General features: G+C 44.1%; 1 protein-coding gene across 1 annotated transcript in view; it reads right to left on the bottom strand.

Moving 5' to 3' along the window:
• Window positions 1-25,014, bottom strand: part of LOC123030054 (A.superbus venom factor 1-like) — a 126,948-nt gene that overhangs the window by 82,728 nt on the left and 19,206 nt on the right. Inside the window, exons 5-16 of the mRNA XM_044443616.1 lie at window positions 23,949-24,034; window positions 20,111-20,193; window positions 19,833-19,923; window positions 16,300-16,402; window positions 16,059-16,179; window positions 12,525-12,640; window positions 12,197-12,358; window positions 8,884-9,084; window positions 5,344-5,538; window positions 3,013-3,174; window positions 387-516; window positions 175-246 (exon numbers count right to left, since the gene is read on the bottom strand). Coding sequence (XP_044299551.1) covers window positions 175-246; window positions 387-516; window positions 3,013-3,174; window positions 5,344-5,538; window positions 8,884-9,084; window positions 12,197-12,358; window positions 12,525-12,640; window positions 16,059-16,179; window positions 16,300-16,402; window positions 19,833-19,923; window positions 20,111-20,193; window positions 23,949-24,034 — 1,522 coding nt within the window. The remainder of the gene's footprint in view (window positions 1-174; window positions 247-386; window positions 517-3,012; window positions 3,175-5,343; window positions 5,539-8,883; window positions 9,085-12,196; window positions 12,359-12,524; window positions 12,641-16,058; window positions 16,180-16,299; window positions 16,403-19,832; window positions 19,924-20,110; window positions 20,194-23,948; window positions 24,035-25,014) is intronic.

The following is a 25,014-nucleotide window of genomic DNA, read 5'->3' as shown; positions in this document are numbered from 1 at the left end:
CTTCAATAAAGAGACCATACAAATATCACTTTCCACTGATTCACACTTAAGATTAAAGCAAAGCAAGGAAGGCACAGCTTTCTTCCAACTGTACATGCATTTCAGGATATTACTGATCAAAGCTGGCTCAAAATTGGTTAAACTTTTGGGGAATATAGGACTCTTGTCACATACCTTTGCTTGCCTTCACCTCAATGAGTTGAATGGAGCGTTTCTTGCGTTTTGCAGTTTGAGGGCACTTTGGATCTGGAAAAAAAATCCGGAATGGGAAATAGATCTTTAACATCAAAGAGGATGACTCTGATGAATTCTTGTGGATGCTGATTCCATGCACTTTTGCTTCGAAGTAAGTCCTTCCCGGACAGACACACATACACAAAAAATACCTGATCTTACAGTTGTGGAAATCTGTTGATTGGTCACAAGGGCCAGTCCAGCATCTGCAAAGACAGCTAGGTTGTTTCTGCCACTGCCAGCTGTACATCCAATGTCACTTTTCTCAATGGTGTCCCATATCTGGCATGAAGTAGGGAAAAGGGATAAGAAAAATGGCAAATATCCATATATTTTCCCTTTCTGGCAGAAGGCTTGCTAGGTCAAATTTTAGTGGAAAGCTCACAAGGCAACGAAAGATTAAGAACCTTCACTCCTTGTACAGGTCTTCTACTACCTATTGTAGCTGCCACACTGGGATTTTGTTAAGAAACAAACCTCATCAACAATAAAAAGTGACAGGCAGCTGAGCACATGTTTATCTTGGCCTCTAGCATGTTCAACACTGAAAATGCTACATCATAAATTGCTGTTCCAGAGGGGATTCAATTTTGGAAAATGACAGGTAGGGTGGGAAGAGTTAACCCCTCCTATCCATGCACTGTGATCCCTTCTGAAATCAGCTCCCTGCTGCAGATGGAGCCCATTGGTGACAATGGAAAAGCCCATTGGTGTCAATGGAAGCTTTTTAAAGTCTTAGATTCACACAAGGGAGGTAAGGAGTGGAGGCAGCCAGGGTGGGGTGGGGGAGGGAGAAAAAGAGAGAGAGAGAAGGGAGAAAGAAAGAGAGTCAGTGTCTCAGTGTGAATGGATGACTGTTTGGATAGACAGGTGGTGTGTGGAAATGTAAATCTGGACTTATAGAGAAGTATCCTCCATGACAAGGCATAGCTTTTGTACATAACCCACTGTGGGGAGTGACCTCCCCTCCCAACACCCTTGTAGCAGGAATTGACTTCACCTGTACTTCAAACCTGTACGTCAATTAAACACACACACACATACACACAACCTTGCCTGAGAACAATTGGGAACAGATAAAGCCACTTTAGCTGCAACCCAGGTTAAATGTGACTTGCCAAGTAAAACTGGACCAAATAGTTTGAAGAAAGAAAAGACTGAATTGTAGGACACCCTATCTCTGTAGTGGGGAACCACACAAGCCAAATACACCCCCATTTAAAGGGGATGAACAAGCTTTTGGAGCATCTGATCTCCATAGTATGTATAATATACACTTTGAGGGACATACAAACATCCAGGCTGAGCCACTTCTTTTCCTCAGGAAGGTCTGGTTTGGGGAAGAAATCAGGTAGCATTACTCTTTGGGCCCCATGGAAATTAGTATTTATCTTTGGAATAAAGGGTGTGTGTGCTTTCAGAACTACCATATCCTCATAGAAAGTGCAGAAGCCATCCTAGATTGAAAGGGATCCAATCCCTACACTCCACATGTTCCTAGCTAATGTTAAAGCCACTGAGAATATAATCTTGAAAGCAAGTTTCCTTAAAGGGGTGGATCCAATTGGCTCAACCAGAACTTCTGTGAGAGCTCTGAGCACCAAAGTGAGATCTCAGATGGGGAATTTATGTTCCACTGGTGGCACCAAGAGAGATATTTCCCTAAGGAAGGGTTTGACACAAGGGTGAACCGACCAAGGCTGGCGTGTGTCCTGACATAGGACTCTTCTCAGTCCTGCACTGTGCTGGATTCATTGGGGGTGGCCTCTTCCAGCTCAGGATGTGCCAGATGCAGGAATGGATCTTGGTTGTCTCCCTACTCTGAAGAAACACTCTCTCCCTCTATTCCATATCTGTGATCACCCCAAGTCCTGCATCTTCTGGGCAAGTCAAAGAACTCATGGTCTGGGTGACAGTGCTCCTCAGTATGTACAATATGTTAGACAGCGTCTTCCCTGTAATCGATGTTCTGATAAGTCAATCATAAAACATTTATTTATTTATTAAAAGCTTTTCTATCCCATCTCCTACAAACATCTTGAGATGGCTTACAATAAGGGTACATGGAATCCCCAGAGCACAAAGGATGACTCACTGGAGCCACTATGACTTTGGTGGACACACAGGGAGCTGAGGACGAACTGAAACTGGCATTGATCTAGACTGCATACAGTGTGTACGAAGTGCTAGTAAAGCTTCCCAAGATATTGAGGCTAGCAAAGCTCCTGGAAGAATTGACTCTGGTCCCAACCTCAAGGTCTCCAGGCCTCATTCCTTCTGGACTGCACAGGCGTGGCAGTTCACAGAATTCTGTCTAACACAGAATTTGTCTTTTGCATATCAGGGGCATGCTGGGTCAAGATTTTCATTGGGCTCTTTACCACAAGCCCAAGATATCTTTCTTGGTCAGTCGCCATTAGTTCAGCTCCCATCAGTGTATGAATGACACTGGGATTTTTTACCCTGGGATAGAGAGGGTAAAAAAAATCAGTTCACATATCACTTTGCAGAACCAGATTATGTGGTGTGAATGGAAGATTCACAAATGGTGTGTGTGCTCATGTGTGACTGGAGGTATTGGGGATATGAAATCTGTGAGAAAAAAATGAATGGATGATGGATGAAAAGGATGTGTGATGGGTTGTGAAAGAGAGAACGTGTGAGGTGGATCTGGCCCTTTCCACCTTTACAATGAGGCCCTCAAAAGATTACCCCCAAAGATCCCCCACTCTGACTCATCACTTGGAATACCTATTTTAAGGAATTTCCCCAACTCACCTTAGTTTGGGTTAACTTGTGCTTTTGATTTAGGACATAGACTCCTTTGTCCACAGCCACAAGACCAACATCGGCATTTGCATCACCTGTCAACTTGATGGTCACTTTATCTTTTGGCTGGTGAATGTTATTGTCTGCCTCAGTCGCCCCTTCCACAACCAGCTGTTGGAGCAAAGGCAACGATAAATAGCTTGTTCAGGGACCCCGAGTCTGGATCTAGGCCATGAAGGGGACAGAAGGTTGAAGTCCCAACCCAGTTTGCCACCCCTTGCATTCACCATTTATTTGTTAAAATCCCAGCCACAGAAATGCAGAAGATATGAACATTATTGTAACTAGTTTGGTCCTCAGATAGTGCCTAGAAATCCTTGAATGCTCATACATGCTTATATACGCATAAGCAGGTGCAGATGAGTATTTCAGTCTTTGTCTCAGTTTTGTCAGTTCTTTGAGGTAAAGCTTCCTCTATCCTATTTGTGCATGAACGAGTCCTTTTTATTATTTTTTGAACATTTTTGTTGCATTTTTCATAATCCATGTATTAATGTATACACATTAAATAATATTTCCCATAGTACTTTATATTGCTGAAATGCTGTTTTCTGAACTTTCTTCAAATGTAAGCATTTTGTTCACACTTTTCTCTAATGCACGTGTTTCTGCATGCATTCTTCCAATTGGGAATGCAATTCTGCCTTGGCTCATTGAAAGGACTGGAAGGTGCTAATTGGGCAAATTCATTAAAAAAATCAGCAGTGTACATTTTTTACCCAGTCTTATTTAGTTATTTGATTTGCACCCCACCTGTCTACCAAGAAAAAAGCCACTCAAATTGCCTTACCATCATAAATGAAACTTGTTTAAAAGAATAATGGAACAATGCATTAAAACACAATAAAAACACAGCAACAAGCTGAATAAAAAACAGCAGCCATTCCAACATTCCACTTACATGCCACATGCCTCTTGAATAAAAAAGTCTTTGTCTGCTGGCAGAAGAACAGATAGGAAGTGAACCTAGCCTTCCTCAGTAGGGAGTTCCAGCTTGGGAGCAACCACCAAGGAGGCCCTCTCATACATTCAGCCAAATCAGTGAATTTCTCAGATAACCACCCCAATTTTAAAAAGGCATTTCCAACGTCTCTGCAAGTAGCAAAGCTGGGACAAAATAGTAACCATGTATCACTAAAGACTGGTGCAAGAAAACAGGGGCTATCCTGGTTAAACAGAAACCTGTGCTATTAAAGCCCACGTGTGCCCATGGAATAAATTTGTATTTGAGGTGTGAAACAGACATATAGACTAGGTTCAAATCCAGTCATGGTGACCGAACACTGTAACTTATCCATGTACTAGAGTTCGTTCCTACCAGCATTGCTTGTTGTGATATCTGACATCTGAATCTGGATGACAAAACCAATAATGGATCAAGCCCTGAAATGAGTGAGTGAACTGGCTAGCTGGAGAGTGCAGCTGACAGCTACCCCTACTTTGGCATGGCCCTCAGAGGTGTTCTACCTCCTACCCAAGAGATCCACTCTTGGATTGAAGGTCAGGGCACACCGCTGGCTCAGTGGCACTGCTCCTGTCTTAGGGCAGTGCCACTGAGCCAGCCAAGCATCTGTGCTGCCGCCCAGCTCCTCCAAGAGTAGAGATCTCAGGCAGAAGCCAAGAGCTGGCAATCAGCTTCGTGAGGCTGTTCCGAGAATGGGGCAGGTCCACCAAGCAGACTGGCCCCTCTGCTTCCTGCCTGAGAGGGGACCCTTCAGGAAGGCGGCTGGAGCCAGTGGTCAGCTCAGCAGGGCAGCAGTGTGGAGTAGAGGCCCCTGCCCTGGAGCAGGAGGCAACTATGCCCGATTCGTTCTGTGCTGAACTTCAGAGGTGAGTCCTATTGGCACAGCAGGAATTACCCATCAGCTGTGCAAACCAAAGAAAGGACACTCATTCCCCCCTGAGGTACCTCCCTGGGAGGTCATTTGGAGGAATGGAGGAGATGCAGGGAGGAGTAATGAAGCCACAACAAGCCCCTTCATCTCTCAAGCTTATTCTGGCTTCTTGACACTTAACAGCATCCAGCTGAAGTGGTAGTGCCATTACGTGCTGAACCACCCATAGGTTATACTTCTGGATGCATTTTTCCAGGTGAACTGAGACTAATTTATAGAGAAGTTTTACTTAAATTTTCTGAAAATACACCAGATTTCAATTGTATGGAGACTGTTGCTTTAGTTACAGGAAGGGAGCACTGATACTGTTATTGTATTTATTTAAACTGCTCATATGAGGCTCCTTGGCAGAGCTGAAGCAACATTCCTAGGAGAAGTGACCTACCTTTCCCATGCAGGTATCTTTCACATCCACCAAGATGGAGTCGGCTACGATCTCAGTGCTTCCTACTTCATAATATGCCACAACGCGGAAGGAAGGGATGAAATCTGGGGTGATATGCAGAGAAAAGGAAACCAGACTCTGCCCCGTTGTTCTGGACTGCCTTCCAGCTGTAAGTATTTTCCCTTTATTCAAAATCTGATGTTGAACAAGAAAAACTGACAGTTTAAAATGTAGGGGATCACAAACATGGTTAGTTTCAACAATATTGGCTTTCCACTAGCAAGAACTAGGAACACTTCAAAAGATATCTTTTGACCTGTGTTAATAACTGATTATAAATTATTGTGAGATCTTTAAAACTGGCATTTTACACTTCAAGTATGGATATTTGCAAGGACAGACTTTGAAGATTGCTGAAGATTTCTTCCCCCCACCTCCATTTTGAATAGGTGTCCTTGCTACAGAAGGGGAATTGGACCAACTCATTATCCCTGTGCTGCAGTTGAAAGGCAGAGTGTGAAGACTAAAACAGGTGCTGTGCTGAAAGCATAACACCACAGTGATCCTCTGTTTTCCTTTTAATCTTGCATAAGTGCACAGTGGGCTAATCCAAACCAGTACATATGAGGGAGGTTATACCCTCCTGCCCAGCTGTTTTCTCCCATAACTTCATATCACTTTGTAGAGGTTTAAACAAACTCTAATGGTGCCAATGGAGATTTCCTTTAAAACTCTGGGGGGCAAACACACTGGGGGAGGAACATCTGAGTGGAAATATTTATGCCTCTTATTTCACATGCAGTGGCACCAATTTGGATCAGGCGCTTGTATATTTGGACAAAAGTTAGAAAGTTAGGGGTGCTAGGACACTATGTATTTAACTTAGCATGTAGCATAACCCTGAGAGAACAGTAACTGAGACCTAAAGATGGGGTGTTCATGTAAAGATAAGCCACAGTAGGTTGTAAGCCTTATTAGTGTCAGTGAAACTTACCATGCTGTGCAAAAATGGCACAGATAATTTAATATGGTGTGTTTTGTGTGAACAAGACAGATGGAGAACCCAAGGCTTCCAGGAGGGCTGCTGAAGAAGGCTTGCTCTCATGGTTGCTTATTAGGATGTCCAAACCTGACTGCATGCTTTATTTTACTTTACCTGAAATGAGCAGCAGAAATTACTCTTTGCAATCTTACTAGTACTATATATTGCCAGTGCCATCCAAGCAATGCTGGAATGGCACCTTAGAAGGACCAACAGCCATGATTTTTTTTTTCTTTTCCTGGTGGTTTTGAAGTACACAAATCGATTGGTGTGATTTTTTCTCCCAACTGTGCAAGAGTGCAGATTTCACTGTTCACTATGCATAGCCTTACTTAGTCAATTGCCTTCTACCTTAACAGTTATCAAAGAAAGCCCTGAAGAAAAGTAGGTAACATACAAGGAAATTGACAAGGCAAGTCTGTGTATAGGGTAAGCTGTGCATACCTGTGAAAGATGAGGAGTGGGGTGAATAATACTAAGAGAAATTACAAACCAGTTTGTGCAATGGAGAAGCACTAAGGAAAAAATCTGAATGAAATAGTTGCTCCAAAAAGAAACACAAAAAGGCTGGGGGAATAACAATCACCACTGGCAATTTTATCCTCTCACTATTATGCCTTGAAATGACACCTGTCAGTGTCCCGTCTCCTTTCAGTGCTTTTTGGAGTAGCGATGAAGTAGATAACTGTGAGTAACCTTTTGGAGCAGTTACTTTTAGGGTCAATGCACTTCAGGTATAAAAAATCCTTGCAAGGCAGCCACAAAGCAAATGGGACAAGCAAATGGGGACCCATTGGAGCAGATAAGTATAGGGGGCTTGTTTACTCTGCATTTGTTAAAAACTGCTTAGGAGATCTATACAATTTTAAAAGCTGAGTTGTAAATGGAAGGGAGATTTGTGGAAATCTCATGGCAGGGTTCTACAATGGAAAGCCTTCTGTCAGCTCCCCCTGTACCCCACACACCAGCAGGGATTACATCAACCAGCCTAATGGAGGTGAGTCAATAACTCCTAACAGTCAATTTCATCAGGACTCGGGGAAGCACTGAAACGAAAGAGGTGATTGGGGAATAATGATTCAAGGAATAATGGCAATAGGGAGATATTGTAAAGTGGACCTTTTTCTCCTTCCTTTGGCATTGCTTTCCAGGGCACTTACTTTGTTCACATTTCTTTTCAGTGATTCCAATGTGTGTAAATGGGCTAATTTGTTATGTCCTCTTAGTAATAATTTTCCTAGACCTTTGCAAATGCAAATGTGCACAGATTCGTTTATGTACTGTTTTATCTTGTCACTTTCCTTGTATGTTACTTATTCCACTTCAGCATTTCACTTGACAATGGTAATATACAAGAACATTGACATGGCAAGATTAAACAAACAGAGGACAGGCAGATCTGTGCTTTTGCATCCTTGTGAAAGATGGGGTATGGGGCGGGGGGGGGGGGGGCTGAAAACATTTGTATACATCAAAAGCACTGAAAAAATACTTTAAATGAGTTTGTGAATGGAATAAGTACTCCAAAAATGTGTAGCAATCAGAATAGGGAAGTGGGCCATGAAAATTTCCCACTGTAGGGGTTAAGATGCAAATGTGTCACTGTGCAAAGGACACTGAAATACAAGGAAGGAGCAGGCTGGAGGGCTGAGAGGAACTGAAGCCATGCCAAGCCACTGCATAGCTGGCCATCTGTGGAGAATAACATGAGCTATTCTGCAAATAAACACCCTCCTGTGGTTTATTCCCAGATAGTTTTGCGTGACATGCAAGCCTACTCAGTGAGCAACTGACAGCTGTGAAATATAAACCAGAAACTTCCTTGTCCACCAGTATCTCAGCACACATTACACTATAGGCATATACAACACTGTCCCGACAGTTCTTTGTTGCAAAGTGCTAGCAAGGAAAAGCACTTTGAAGAGTGGGGTGATGGCATTTAAACCTTCCCCACTCAGTTACTAGGGGCATGGGGAGGAAAGCTTTCCTTCTGTGGTTACTTTCCCACTTTTGCTATTTTGGGCCAATGACCGAAATGTAAACAGAGATCTAGAACACGGGCAGGTAATGAAGTTTCAGGAAAGAAGCGGCTGCCAACAAAAAAGGGTGGCTAGGGCATCACCACATGCAACTCAAAAGGCAATTAGGGCAACAACTGTAAAATGGACTGTTTCCACAAAATGAACATACTTTTTATTCAGTAGCATTTGAAGTTTGCCTTTTTCTTTCTAGAATAAGAAAATTAAAGTGTACTTTGCTAAACTAATTACCTACAACCCCAGTTTAGAGTTCATTGTCGCTCCATTATACATCCTCTCTCTCTCTCTCTTTCTTTGAAATTTGCTTTCTTATATGACATTATTTCTGTCCACAATCATATGCTTTCTCGGAACAAGCTTCTGTAAGCTACCAATACTCCTTCCAAATAATTTGAATGCTAAAAAGTGAATGAAGACTTGGTGCTTGGATTTCCATCCTTCCGGGTTCCCAGTACTTACTATATACGTTATACACGTTGATGATACTTGACTGTTGCTCAAGACAAAATGAATGTTTAACTTGTCTCCAGCTTTGACCTCTGTATCTTGGACACTTATGTGAAGAAAGTTTCTTGATCCCCCTTGGGTTTCATAGGCTGTAGCCACCATAGTCTTGTTGGCCTGTTGTTTATCTGGGAGTCTCTCATGGTTGGTTTTTACCTAGAGAGGGCAAGAAGTGTTTACTGAAAGAATCATGAAATGTTTTAGCTTCATCACAAAGGGATAAGCAGAAGCGCTCTGCCATACAGTGCTGAAAAAATGATAATGTCCAAGTGAGGGGTGTGACCAGGCCAGGACATGGGGCCATGGAAATCTACCAGCTTCCTCTATGGCATGGTGTGCATTGCTGCTTGACATAAATTGCTGGACTTTCCCCATTTGTTTAATTTATACCAGTCATTTCTACTGAAAAAGGCACTTACAGTGCCTTATAAAAAATTAAAATAGATTAAAAACAGTAAAACACAGTAACAATATAACAATCACAGATGCAGGCAGCACCAAGCTCACAGGCCCACTAAGGCAAAAGCTCTCTTGATTAAAGCCCTTGGAAGAAAACTTGGCATCCCTTGGAAAGGAGTTCTCCAGCATGGGCATGGCCACTCTCTTGAGTCATCATCAAATTCACCCAGATCATGGAGGTCTTGAAAGAAGGGCTTATCCAGAGGACCTTCATAACTGGGCAGACTTGTACGAGAGAAGGTGGTCTTTCAAGCAGCCTGCTTCCTAGCCATTTTGGGGTTTATGGGTCATAATCAGCACTTTGAATTCTGGATACAGGATTCACTGGAAATAGACTTATAGCCAATGACACCTCTATTGTAACAAGGGAGCTGTATGCTCTCTGTAACCAGTCCTGGTCAATGGTCTGAATGTAGCATTCTGGAGCAACTGAAGTTCCTGAGTAATTTGGAAAAGCAGACCAATGTGGGGTACATTGAAGCAGTCCAAACAGGATATAATTAAGGCATACGTGACTGTGGCCAGATCAGACATCTCTCAGAACATGTGTGTTTGATATACTAGCTATACTAGCACATGCTGGTATAGCACTGAGACCTAGGCATCCAGGTTCTGGACTGAGCCCTAAGAGTACACCCAGCAATAGGGATGTGTGAGGAATCCATTTTGGGGGTGGAAATAGTCAGGTTGTCTACGTGTAACTGTTGTTCTTCAAAGGAGTCTTCTGTGCATTCACACATATGGGTACTGCATCTGCACAATGCCTCATTCCGGAAGATTCTTCTAGCTAAACCTAGAAATTTTGGCAGGAGCCCTGCCCCCTTTCCCCCTTAATATAAATAGGTGGGATCCCACCAAATGGCCTCAGCAGATGGCCATTTTTTGCAACCTCTTTCGAAGTGGAAGGGCAGTTAGTGTCATCGCTGGCAATGTCCTTCATAGCAAAGAGGGTACACGCCCACACCTCCATTTTCAAGTGACTAGCCCTGTTTTTCCTGGCCTGCTTGGTGAAGGCCTGGCAATGTGGGCATTTGCTCACATGGTGTTCTTCCCCCAGACAGAAGAGGCACAAGGACTGGCTGTCGGTAGACGGCATTTTCACTCCACATTCCACGCACTGATGAAATGCTGGTTTGAGTACCATTGAGAGAGAAAGAGAAAGGTGAGGATGGTGAGGAGAAGTTTTCAAGAGGAGAGATGATAGGAGGATTTTTTAAAAATTTTTTTGAGGAAGTAGTGAATGAAGGCAACATGAAAAAGAGTAAACTTGTGAATGAGGTGGGGGAAAGGCATTAAGCAAAAATGGTTTAGAGCTATGAGAGTAAAAGGAAGGAGTCTCAGGTAAAAGGCAAATGTAAGAGCTAGAGATCCTGAGGCACCGCAAATGGTGCATGAAAGCGAACTGAGAAAATGGTGGGAGCCCACTTATTTATATTAAGGGGGAAAGGAGGTACGGCTCCTGCCAAAATTTCTAGGCTTAGCTAGAAGAACCTCCCCAAACAAAGGTACTGAGCAGGTGCAGCACCCATGAAGATTAACTGTCAGATTTCCTGTGCTTAGTTTCCCAGACTCTGCTCTGAGTCCACGTTCCTGGGTAGATGCACGCAGTGTTCACACAATACTTGCCAAGAATTGAGCCCCACACACTACACAAGCAGTGTCCCTCACCCATGCCATGTGCTGCTCCACATAATGCAGAACAAAGGTTGGCAGTTGCACAAACTTCATAATGTGAATACTCATGGATTTCCTCTCTGCTCATTTTGTCAAACCAGGCCAAACACAAGAGGAAGACCATGAGCACTAAGGAACAGATTCTGCTGGGTTTAATCCCAACCCTACCTAACTGTGAGCCGGAGACATAAGAAGGAGCGAGCCCCATCCATTTGCACTAATGCATGCCTTGGTAAGGGTGGTGAGACCTTCCTCAGCACCCCTGGATGAAAATAACATGATGGGTCTTCTCATTCCTTCTGTCACAGTTGACTGAGGCTTCAGATCAACAATGTTTTATACTGTGTCTGATTTAAACACAAGTCTCTTCAGCCTGGAGGAGACTCAGAGGGGATCTGTTGGCGACATACAGGTATGTGAGGGGATGTCACACAGAGGTGGGTAGAGACCTGTTCTCCCCTGCAGAGGAAGGCAGGACACGCTCCAACAGAGCAAAGTTCAGAGAGCCAAGGTTTCGTTTGGATGCCAGGAAGCACTTCCTGACAGTTAGGACTCTGAGGGCGTGGAATGGGCTTCCACGAGAGGTCGTTGAGGCCCCATCGGTGCGGGTGTTCAAGGATAGGCTGGACGTCCACATGGTGGGCATGTCGTGAGCGGAGCTGGCTAGAGCCAGAGGTCAGACTAGATGGCTCGGGAGATCCCTTCTGACTTGCTCTGTTTCTCTGTTTCTCACCAGTGGAAACAGTTGACCTAGCTCATGAATGGCAGCTGTACTGGACTGAAATGAATGGGAGTCTTAATCTCAAGGAAACATTTGCTTGGTGCAAGTTTGGAGAAAGTAGCTGGCATCCATCTCACAACAGAACTTGAGAGTCAGTGTGGCATAGTGGTTAAACCGTTGAACTGGGCTTTGAGAAATCCTTCCTCTACTACCACCTCAGCCATGAAGCTCACTAGGTAATTTTTTGCCATTGATGCTCAGCCTCATCAACTTCTATCACAGGGTTGTCGTGGGGATAAAATGGGGAGGAGGAGGAGGAAAATTATGGAAGCTGCCTTGTGTTTCTTACAGGAAAAAAGTGGGGGACAGAAAGAGGAGGAAGAGCTTAAAAGAAGAAACTCCAGGGTGACTCACAGCAACACTTAGTGTTTTCTGGTTTTGGAGAGTGTTCAGGGTAAATTTGGCAGTCCCATCACTCCAAGTAGTTGCAGTATCCCTCTGTGAACGATCTTCAAGCAGTTCTGCTGTCACAGGTACATTGGAAGCTGGAGAGCCATCAGGGTTTGTGACATATACCTGAGACAAGAAGAGATTAATGAGCATAATAGTGCTCAGATGAAACCATATTTCTTATTTCATTTGTAAGATCAGTGGACAGAGGAGATCATCACTGCTATTTATGAGTCAATTAAGATTAAAACAAGCAAGCTTGGGCTGTAAAAGAAAATGTGATTAATATTACCATAACTGCATAGGGCATCCCTGGCTTGAAGTACTTGGTGGTTTTTGTGAAATGGATCTCATAGGGAGTTGTCACAATACGGATGTCAGTTTTCTCTGTCACCACCATGTCACTGCCTGCAGAATGAAGAAAGGGCTGTGAGTAAGAAATAATATGAAATGAAGTTGGGGAATTGGCGGGGGAGAGAGCAGGGGGCTCAAAGCCAAGCAGCTCCATTTGCTCCAGATGCAGCATTTTCCCTTTTCAAGCTTCCTATGGTCAGGGAATCATTTTGAATCAGTTTGGCTACTGAAGAAAAATCAGGCCATACATTCCCTGACTTGCAGAGTTGCATGAGATGCAGTCCAGTGTGTGCACTCAGTTTCTGCAGGACAGTACCCTGACCAGCTGGGCCCATGCATATTATCTGGATACCACAGAATGCACTTTATGCTCCCTTCAGGTACATGTCACAGAAGACACCTTTGAGGAGACCTCAAACTTCCTGGTGGCACAGCAGTAGCTGCAGGATGAAAGTACAAATATTCCCCACTTCTGTGCTGTGAACTGTAGAATGTTCCATGTGGGTAGTTAAGGTTTCTCACTTTGTCCAGACATACTAAAGGAAAAAGAGAGAGACAATGGATCTGTTCTTCTAAGCACAGATGTATTCATTGGAGCCCAATGGAGCTTTGGATCTTCTCTGTGGTTCTGAGAATAGCTTAATGAGTGCAGAGGCAACACTGGAGGCAATAAATATGCACAAAATTAGGCCACTGAATTGGAAAAACAGTAGTGTGTTCCATAAATGCTATTTGGAACCCTGTGAATTTCAGACATCTTTTTAAGAAGGACATTTTACTTATCATGGCTGCCCATAAATGCTTTGAAAACTGAATGGCAAAAAGGGTTCAGAAAAAAATTGAAAACTCTCAATTTATTGAGCTTATTGGCTTCCCTGATTTCTATCATTGTATATCAAGATTTGCACGCAAATGCACACACATGCATGCAAGAGCTGACTCAAGTTATTAACTTTAAAAAATTGTTTCTGCATTTAGACTACTGTAGTTACTGCATTAAACTACTGTAGCAAGGAAGCACAATGGCTGTTTGAGGAAGCTTTACAAATAGCTGAGGAAAGAAGGGAAGTGAAAGGCAAAGGAGAAAGAGAAAGATACACCCAATTGAATGGAGAATTCCAGAGAATAGCTAGAAGAGAAAAGAATGCCTTCTTCAGTGAACACTGTAAAGAAATAGAAAACAATAGAATAGGAAGGACCAGAGATCTCTTCAAGAAAATTTAAGATATGAAGGGAACGTTTCATGCAAAGATGGGCATGATAAAGGACCAAAATGGCAGGGACCTAACAGAGGCAGAAGAGATTAAGAAGAGGTGACAAGATTACACAGAAGAACTATACAAGAAAGAGCTTAACGTCCCTGATAACCACAATGGGGTGGTCACTGAGAATGCCAAAGAATGTTCAAACTACTGCACCATTGCACTCATTTCACATGCTAGCAATGTTATGCTCAAAATCCTACAAGCTAGGCTCCAGCAGTATGTGGACCGAGAACTTCCAGAAGTACAGGCAGAGGAACTAGAGATCAAATTGCCAACATACGCTGGATCATGGAGAAAACTAGGGAGTTCCAGAAAAACATCTACTTTTGCATCACTGACTATTTGTGGATCCTTTGTGTGGATCACAACAAATTGTGGCAAGTTCTTAAAGAGATGGGAGTACCTGACCATCTTATTTGTCTCTTGAGAAAACTATATGCAAGTTATGAAGCAACAGTGGGAACTGGACACAGAACCGCTCATTGGTTCAAAATTGAGAAAGGAGCTCAGCAAGGCTGTATACTGTCATCCTGCCTTTTTAACTTATATGCAGGGCACATCATGCAAAAGGCAGGACTAGATGAATCACCAGTTGGAATTAAGATTGCCAGGAGAAATATCAATAACCTCAGATATGCAGATGATACCACGCTAATGGCAGAAAGTGAAGAGGAACTAAAGAGCCTTTTGATGTGGGTTAAAGAGGAGAGCACAAAAGTTGACTTGAAACTCAACATCAAGAACACTAAGATCATGGCATCTGGTCCTCTCACTTCCTGGCAAATAGGATTTTATCTTCCTGGGCTCTCAGATCACCGCAGACGGGGACTGCAGACAAGAAATTAAAAGACGCTTGCTCCCGGGGAGGAAAGCTATTGCAAATCTAGACAGCATACTAAAAAGCAGAGACATCACCCTGCCAACAAAAGTGCGTATAGTCAAAACTATGGTTTTCCCAGTTGCAATGTATGGCTGTGAAAGCTGGACCATAAGGAAGGCTGAGCACCAAAGGACTGAGGCCTTTGAATTGTGGTGCTGGAGGAGACTCCTGCGAGTCCCTTGGACTGCAAGGCGATCAAACCGGTCAGTGCTAGAGGAGATCAACCCAGACTGCTCTTTAGAAGGCCAGATACTGAAGATGAAACTCAAATACGTTGGCCACCTAATGAGACGAAAGGTCTCCCTGGAGAAGATCCTGATGCTGGGAACAATATATGGCAAAAGAAGAAGGGGACAACAGAGGATGAGGTGGCTGGATGGAGTCACTGGGGCAGTGGGTATGGGCGGGCCTGGAGGGATGTTGTCCTTGGGGTCATGATGGGTCGGACACGACTTTGTGACTAGCTACAAGGCTCAAATGACATTCTTATGAACTATATTGAGTGTTATGCTGGCATAATGATACCTCACTCTGTAGGGCAAGCTCATAGAAAAAGTATTAAAGAATAAAGACATGGCTCAGAGCTGTGGTCATCAACAAGTGTTCCAAGCAAGTCATTTGATGAGGTAGGGAGGGATGAAGGGCCAGCACCTTATTCCTGTCTTCTAATCTGCTGTATCTGAAGGTTCTGTGCCAGAGACCCACCTCTCTTCAGCTTTCAGTCTAGGGAGAAGAGAGGGGAAGCAGGCATCATCCCACAGGAGACTATATTTAGACTCAATGCCTCCATTTGCTGATTCCTAGTCTAGAGGAACAAAAGGCATGAATGAAGAAAGGTGTGCTTGACTAAGCAGCTCAAGGGTAAATCAAGACTCGTTTCAGAGTAGAAATGTACATTAATCATAATTCTTTCTGTGTGTCAATGCTGAGTGTCTTCCTGCTTCTGTTCCCTTGCCCAGTAACTCTTTTCTTTTGTACTGTGCCAAAGAATCATAGAATAATAGTGTTGGAAGGGACCAAAGGCCTTTGGGTCCAATCCCCTGCTCAGTGAACAATTGTTACATACCATAAACCACTTTGAATCTGTTGGCAAAAAGACAGCATATATTCAGATTAATTAGTGAAATGTACTTTGGTTTCATTAATTAGTAAAATGAACTTTGGTTAAGAGTGAAAGGGCAGAGTACAAAATGTATTCAAAGACTCTTCTCAGGGATAAGCTTATGATCTGTCCCCATGATCTCCAGCAAAATCTCTTACATGCCTTTCCTTCTAACTTTTCTGAATTGTCCCCATGTGAACATCATCAGCTAAAACCACTGCTCACCAGATTCGGTCATCACCGTGGCAGAGACATAGAGAGAATGCCCAATGAGCTCTCTCAGGTCTTGAAATTGGTTCTGTAGCATGGCTCTTGATAAGACAGCTTCCCCAACCCCTTGATCAATCTGAAAAGAAAAGGATGGTTTTGTAACCCACCTGTTACTGGGCTTTGTTTGTGTACATGTGCACATGCCTGTGTGTGCACACATGCACACACAGGCTTATACATGCATGGCTCATCATACCTGAATTCTCTGGAGTGAGTTTGGGATGTTCATTTTTGCATTATCCGTTTTCACTCCAAAGAGGACAAAGGCCACACCAACTAAGTTCTCCCCATAGAGGAACCTGGAAGGACAATTCAGATTACAGCAAGACACTGGGAGAGCCTCTTGAGAGGCCGATAAACAGAATCAGCATGAGATGGGAAAACAGACCACCAGAAAACCACCAGGGTAGGAGAGTGATGACAGAAGAACAGGTCCAATCCAGTCAAACAGAGTGAACGGCCCTCAGATCATAGGAAGCTCTCAGTTGTAATGGTGGCTGTGCATTGAAGCAGAAAAACTGAAGGTTGTAGTTTAGGAGTGAAAATGGTCACGTAGGTTCTGCTTCTGATCACATTGTTTATATCACAACTGATCCATGTTAAGTATTGCCAAAAATTTACTGAATATAAAATATAGACTTGTGACCAAGCCTAGACTTGGGCTCCTCAACATGGAGCCCATAGGCACTAAAGTGCCTGCAAACACCTCTAATGCAACCCTCTAGGCTCTCTGTCTTTCATTTTCTTCCAGGTTTTTTTCTTTTTCCTTTCTAACCTGGGAGGCTGCACGTTGCAAAGCAGTGTACTAGCCTCAAGCACCCCCCCCCCCCCCCCAGTATTGGCTCTGACATCTTGAGGGGAAATAGAGAGGATGCCAGGGAGAGTGGGATAGGTTTTGCCTGGGCAGTGTGTGCATGTTTTGGCTGCTCCTCTCCTCTCTCTCTCTCTCTCTCTCTCTCTCTCTCTCTCTCTCTCTCTCTCTCTCTCTTTCTTTCTTTTGTGTGTTAGCTGGAAAGGTGGTCTGCTTTGTTGTGGTATCTGTTTTGCCTGTATGTGTGTGTCCATGTACATGTGAAAGATAGTGTTCTTTTGATAACACCAGCCTTTTTTTGTGAAATGGGTATTTTGTTGTGCTTTGTGGGGAGAAACATGTGATTTGGCATCTGAGGCAGAGACTCTAGTTTTGCCTTGTAATCTGTTTCTTGTTGAAATTATTTGACTAAGCCTTAGCAGTTTGCCTTCTAGGTGAAACAAGAAGCATAAGTTTTAAATATGCACACATGTTACAGAGAGGCATCATTTTACAAGAGATACTCTTTTCAACAAACTTTTTTCTAAAATGGTGTTTCCAATCTGCAGTTTTGTAAGTAGTTGTATTAAAAATAATAAAAATATGACCTGGCTAATTATGGTGACCTTTTAAAACAACACTCTGCTACTTCTCCTTAGGTAGCAATAGAGAAACAACAGGGGATCTAATTCACACATTAACCTCTTTTCCTGCCTTTTGAGAGGTGGTTTATGGAGTATAGACAGTCTGGTGGCAGCCGGGGTTTGGGAAAATCATATGTAGTAAGCTGTGTTTGTCAGCTGCACTTGTTCTCTGCGTGTCAAATTATCGAGTTATGATGGCCCACTGCCAGCTCCTCTTATGGAAGAAAACGGCTTTCCTCTGTGATCACTTGTCAGAGGACCAAAGGGAATTTGCATGCCTATGCCAGATGGAAGACACTAATTTAGCTTGCCAACAGAACAACACGATGAGATATAAGGCAGATTACAGAGTGAAAGTAATGGTTGGAGTGGTAGCATGAGGAGGCCAGTAGGATTGGGATGAACTGTATCCCTCTGGCATCTGCAGACATCCTCTTGTCCCCAAGCTCGGTCCTGCAAAGTGAGCCAAGCCAAGAGGAAGTCTGCAAACACTTGCAGACCCCTGGTTGCACAACCAGCAGCTTTCTCCATCAGATGTAGCTGCCCAAAGGGTGGTGGCAGGACACAAAAAGCAGTGCTGTGCATACCAGGTAACATTCCCAGACACTCACCTTCTGTATTCTTTGCTGCTGCCAGTGGCAGCACCAGGCATGGAAGACGATGTGCCAGGGTATGCTGGTTGTTTGGCAAAATACCCTCGGTGAGCTCAATGGATGATCAGGTTCCTTGTCGGTGCTTCACTCTCCCCCTGCTCCTCATCCCTCTCATTCCTCTATGTGTGGCACTATGAGGAATAAAAACCCTCCCCTCTCTGACACCCACAGTTGCAAGGTGGTTTAAGCACACTGTGGCTGTCGAACCATCCCCGTTGCACAAACAGAGCTTGTGCCCTGGAGCACAACAGGGGCTGCTTCTGGCCTTGACTGGCTGTTGGGGCTGGAAGCTGAACCTGTTGCTCTTCAGGGCACAAGTCCTGTCTACACTATGCAGACAAAGAAGAAGGAGGAGGAGACAACTTCTTTGTTCTCTTAGAACAGGGGTCCTCAGACTTTTCCAATAGGGGGCCAGTTGAAAGGCGGCAGCTACACACGCGGGCCGGTGAGGTGGGGGTGCCTGGGAGCGTGGGCCAGTGAGGTGCCGTTGGGCATGCGCAAGGCGGCATCGGGCACATGCGGCGGAGGCTCGCTCGCTCGGAGACCATCTCTGATTGAGCGAGCCACCACCTCCCTGCCCACGCATCAAGCGCACACGTGGGCGGCGAACGGTGGTGCAGGCCAGATGGATGGCTGTGGCAGGCCAAATCCGTCCCGCGGGCCATAGTTTGAGGACCCATGTCTTAGAACATGCAGCCCTCCTGCCCTGAAACACAGTGGAGAGGGCCGGGGAGAAGAGGAGAGCTGGTTTGGCAATCCTCCGCTGCTTCCTCCGGAGCAGGAGGCAGGGATGCCTGACCTGCTTGGTGGTGCCATCTTGAAGATGGTGCTTCCTGCCCAGCAGGTTTAGCCTTTGGCAGGAGGTGAGAGGAGGCAGAGATGACTGACCCACTTGGAACTGCCATCTCAAGCATGGGGCAGCATCACTGAAAGCATCCTTTAGTTAGAATGTTGGGAGAGAATATGGATTATAGATCAGGCAAAGGTCAGTGAGCATAAGCAGCTATGACAGGTGGGCAGGCATGAGAAGGGAGGACCAAGTTAGCAGTGCTCCGTCCTGGGCAAAGCAAGAGAAAAGAAGAGTCTGGGAAGAGCCTAGCACTTGATCCCTGCCTTCCCCAGGAATAGAGTGGGGGTACAGTAACTCACTGCTGGATATCTCCTCACACCAAACATGGAACAATCCTTGAGAGATGCCACAATCAAATATATTTTGAACTGAATGCTGAAGGGAACTCAGAAACTATCTGGGATGGGTGGTATATCAGGATCACTGCAGGGTGGTGCCATGCTGCCATTTCATAAAGGTCAGTCTTCATGAAGGAGAGTAAGAACAATGCCTCTTTATATATATCTTTTTCCACAGACTAAGAACAATGACTCTTTTTATATATCTTTTTTCACAGATAAAACATCCGTAAACAATAGAACTTTATAGGAATATATTCATTACATTCTACTGTTGCTGGGCTGCGTGGGTGTGTGCGCATGTGTGTGCAAACTTCAGTATGTAGTTCATATAACGTGTTATGTGGATTTCTTTGCATAGTTTTTAGTGAACTGAAAACCAGGCTGTAAATCACATTATTTTGAACATTTTATGACCATTTGAATTCACCATCACACAGTTACATACAGTTACCTTGCAGTGATGGACACTGTGAAATTCTTGTTGTCATCAATATGGAAAAACTTCTCTGATGGTTCCAGTATGACTTCAAAGCTTGGTAATACTAGATATCATATAGAAGAGGAAAACGTAGCTATTAATAGAATGATGAGAGGAAATAAGTGTGGTGAGTTCCTAGGACAGAACTAGTCATTTCCAAGGCACAAAAGTGAGTCTTCTCTGGGAAGAATCAAGAGGGGATAAGACCTGGTTTGGGCCAAAAGGTCCTGAGCAGAGGTGGCCATTCTTACCATACTCCTTGACTTCAAACTGTGTAGAGAAGGTCTGCTGTGGAAGGTCTTGATACTTGGCTACAATCTTCCAGGTACCCAAACTAGGAAAGGAAAATTGGGGGAGGAGTGGGTCATTATTTCTGCTTTAACTGCTCGAGGTAACTATTATTATATGTTTATTCATGTGTACATTGCCCTCAACATTCACACTACTCCACAGGATTCTAGAGAACAGAATCCCGCCTTGCGATTTCAGCTAAACGTCTGAAATCTAATGCAGGGGAAATGTGTTTAGACGAGTAGGAGGAGGACCAACTAGCTAAGGATAGAAGCACAAGAAAGAGGATTCAAGTCAGGAGGGGGGATGATTACATGAAAGGGAACAGAAAGGTCCAAAAGAATTAGGACTAACTAGGAGCCTATTCAATGAAAAGGTCATCAGTGATTTGCCTGAGGACAGTTTCAGTGGAATGGATGTGGCAGAAATCAAATTGGAGGGTACTGAGTGTAGGTTTGGAGGAAAGAGTCAAGGCAGCAGGAGTAAGTGGCATACCCAGGAATTTGGAGCATAGGCTAGAGGATTGGCAGTTGGAGAGGGAAGACAGGTCAAAGGATGGTTTCTTCAGGGTAGGGGCAAGAGTGGCATGTATTAATGCATTAGAGAAGGAATCAGTGAGCAAGAAGATAATTGTGGAAGAGATGGTAACCAAGAAATAGGCAGGGAGACTCCAGAAGGTACACAGAGAGTTTACATGAGGATAGCAAGGAAGTCTGCTGAACAAGCAAGATGAGGGTAGTTGTATGTCCTACTTTCCTGAAGACAGTCCTCTATTTGAAGAATTGCCAAGTCAAAGACCAGTTTATATATATTAAAGCATAAGAAGGGAGAGCAGAGGGCTTGACGTACCAAGCAACAGTTAGCACCCGGACAATGGACTGAGCAGTCATAGAGGTCACATATTACCCACTATGGTGAGATGAATTTCTGTTTAAATTGTAGTGATTCTTCCTAAATTTGTGCCCATATATGTATATGTATACATACACGTACACACACATATACCCCACATGCAATTTTTGTTCAAATCTATGTCCTATTTTGGTGTCATGCAGGTAGCTGTCCTGTGACATGGGGTGAACAAGGAAAGGTTAGAACAGGAATATGAAACCTGTAGCTCTTCATAGAACCACAGAGTTGGAGGATATCTCTGGGAACATCTAATCCACCCCCTATTCAATGCAAGTTCTGCATTGCACTGTGCAGCTACAGTATCCCTGACAGAGGGTCATGTAGCTTCTGCTTAAAGTCCTCCAGTTTAGGAGAACCTACCTCCTGCTGAACAGCTCTCACCATTAGGAAGCTTCACCTAATCTTTAGCTGCTTCCCTGTCTTTCCTATCTATTGGTTCTAGACCTGCCCTCTAGTCCATTTTTTGCATGACAACATTTCAATATCTGAAGACTTCTATTATGTCTACCCTCATTTATCAAGGCTGAACATATCAACCATTCTTTGTAGGACTTGGTTTTCAGGCCCCCTACCACTCTGATTGCTCTTCTCTGGATGTGTTACAACTTGTTAATGTCCTTTCTAAAGTGGGGTGCTCAAAACTGGGCACTATAAACCAAATGTAGCCCAACTAATACAGAATGGAGTGGGACAATTACATCCCATGATTTCGACACTATGTTCTGTTAATGCAGCCCAAGACTGTATTAGCTTTCTTACTGCTGCATCACACTGCTGATTCCTAATCCACCAAAACTGCTGGCTTGTAATCCACTAAAAATACCTTTTCACATCTGCGGCTGCCAAGGTATGTGTTCCCCATTTTATACTTGTATCTTGGATTTTTGTTTATCTAAATATAAGATTTTAATTTATCTCTGTTGAATTTCATCTTGTAACATTTAGCCATTCTGTCTAGATCCTTTTGACTCTTAACCCTGTCTTCTATAGTGTTGGCTATTTCTCCTAGCTTCATGTCACTTGCAAATTTGGTAAGAAATTGGTCTAAACCCTCTTCCAAGTTATTTATAAAAACAGTATTCTGCTAAGAGCCTTGTGACATTCCACTCAAGATTTCCCTCCAGGAGAATGATAAGCCATAAATTATTGGTTGTTGAAAAATTTTTGCCAACCCACTGTAGTTGGCAACCCATTTTTGCCAACTGCACTGACCTAACTGTAGTTCTGGAGTATTGTGTTCAATTTTGGGACCCTCGTTGCAGGAAGGATATAGCCAGGTTAGAGTCAGTGCAGCGTAGGGTCAGTGCACAAGGTTGGGAGCCAGTTTGCAGGGGGAGCCATATGAAGCGAGACTGAGGGAACTGGGCCTTTTCAGCCTGGAGAAGAGGAGACTCAAAGGGGATCTGTTGGCAACATACAGGTATGTGAGGAGGTGTCACACGGAGGTGGGTAGAGACCTGTTCTCCCCTGCAGACGAGGGCAGGATGCGCTCCAGCAGGGCGAAGATCAGGGAACCAAGGTTCAATTTAGATGCCAGGAAGTACTTCCTGACAGTTAGGACCCCAAGGGTGTGGAATGGGCTTCCATGGGAGGTAGTTGAGGCCCCATCGGTGAGGGTGTTCAAGGATAGGCTAGAGATGCTCATGGTGGGCATGTCGTGAGTGGAGCCGGGGGTCAGACTAGATGGCCCGGGAGGCCCCTTCTGACTCACGCTGTTTCTATGTTTCTGCCCAACCCATATCTTACCATCTTGTCAGCAAGGATACCATGGGAAACCTTGTGAAATGCTTTGCTGAAATCACAATATGCTATATTCGAACTACTCGCATGGACTCTCAAACTAATACCCCAATAAAAAAAGGAGATATGGTTGGTCTGGCATGACATATATTGAAAATTTATGAAGACTGCTAGGTAGATGGCAGACAAGGAGGAGGAAAGCATGAATTTACAGAAAATTAAGTCATCCAAACATTTCTATTCTGCTCGAGGAGTATTCAGCTGCTTAAGCATATGAGCATAGCATGTAGGCAATGAAAGGGGACTGGGAATGAGAGGGCAAATAGTATCCTGGGATTGCAGGCAATCATGTCAGGAGACACTGAGAGGGTTAGGCTAGCAGTGGCAAGTGCAAAGCCTCCAGAGCAGACAGAAGCCCCAGAGAGGGCAAAAGAGAACGTCTAGATCCATGACTGCAGAACACAGAAGTAGCGGGAGGCATAATTATGGTGGGGTGGACTGCATGCAGTGTTTTAGGAAACAGAATGATGGATTTCACAGTAGAGAGGCCAGATACAGCAGTTCTTAATGAAGACAAGACCAAAAAAGCACCCAAAGCCAGTCTATGGAGAAAGTCAAGGGAAGAAGCCAGGGAGAGGATATGGGAAGCAACTGAACTGAAGGTTTCATCAAGAGGGATGCTGAAATCATGGCCATTCATGGCTGGAATTACTGTGGGTAATAAGATAGGGTTGTTCTGTGTTTTTGACACTCACCAGTGGAAAACAGATGTAAACCGAAAGCCTGACCAAGCTTAGGACCTAGATATAAAGAGGCAAAACCCTGGCTCCTCTTCTGTTTAAAACCTCATTAAGCCATTGAGTTCACTCAGTGGCCTTCTGCCTATGCTACCTTACAGGACATTGCAAAGAAAAAAATGGAGTAGCCTCATATCTGCTTCCCTGAAGTACTTGAAACAAAAGCAGGATGCTACAAATGAAATCAACCAATCAATAATATTGGAATACATGGGACTTTGTAATATTTCTAAGGAAAAAGTTGCAGGATAGAGCATACTATACCCATGAATGAGGTTTCTACCACAACTACTGTTTCAATTCATTTTCTGAACAGATCTGATACACTATAATGTTCATGGTAATTTACCTGACAATCTCAGGTAAATTGTAAGGCTGGGTTGCTTTCAAAGCAGAGTGCAACTGAGTGTGGCTGACAACAATGCCTTCAGGTGTCTGGAAGGGGAGAAAAAAAGATTATAAGGAAGCGATGAAAAAAATGGCAAGCTCAGTAGCTCTATAGCACAAGTGCTTTGCCAGTGAACAAGACTTAATGTCTATCCACATTAGCTGAGCACCAATGAATTTTTTGACTCATATTTATATTTATATTTGCATGCTTACTTTCTTCCTCTAGAAAGGAACTAAAGTTAATGGCAGTTTGTAATGCCTTAGAGCAGGGGTCTCAAACTCGTGGCCCACGGGCCAATTGGCACGGAGGAGGGGCCCTGCGGCCTTCAAAGTGCTGGTGGCGCCCGGGCCGGCCTCCAGGAGCGACGCGGGATGAGCGGCCCACCCCCACCACGGTGGTGGAATACTTGATGCGGCCCAGCCTCACCCAGTCTCTACTTCCAGTGGCCCCCAGGTAAGTTGAGTTTGAGACCCCTGCCTTAGAGCCCTTTACTAGGCCATTTGATATTTTGACATGCTAGTGCAGCCTGCCATGAAATGGTGCTTCTGTTCAGACCATCTGTTCCATGCTCCAGTTGATTCTCCTCACGTAAATCTCCAGCCCCTATCTTGTGCAACGCCACATCCCACCTTTATAATGGAGATGCTGGGATTGAGCCTGGGCCTTCTGCAGGAAACCTCCTTGTAGACATCATCCCAAAGGAAAGCATATCATGATGCAACCTCAACAATCTTCTCTGCTCACTTAACACATCTTTACTTAAACTCCACATTGTGCACAGTGCATGCCAGTTAGGTCCTGGAGTAGGTCGGAGAGTTAATACTAACCACCAGTGCTTTTTTTGTAAAAAAAAAAAGGTGACGGAACTCACGTCACCGGCAAAAAGTGCGCGACCACACACACAGCCGAGCGTCCCAAGTGGAGAGCAGCGCCCTTACTATCTCACTATCAGATAGCAGATAGCAGACACAAAAGCAGCCTGCAGGCACTATGTTAATGATGTTTGCTGCTGCTCTGCTACGAT

Source organism: Varanus komodoensis, unplaced genomic scaffold (assembly GCF_004798865.1).
Source record: "Varanus komodoensis strain SLA01 unplaced genomic scaffold, ASM479886v1 scaffold42, whole genome shotgun sequence".
Classification (NCBI taxonomy): Eukaryota; Metazoa; Chordata; class Lepidosauria; order Squamata; family Varanidae; genus Varanus; species Varanus komodoensis.
The sequence above is the reverse complement of the archived record's forward strand: the minus strand, read 5'-3'. Positions and strand labels throughout refer to the sequence as shown.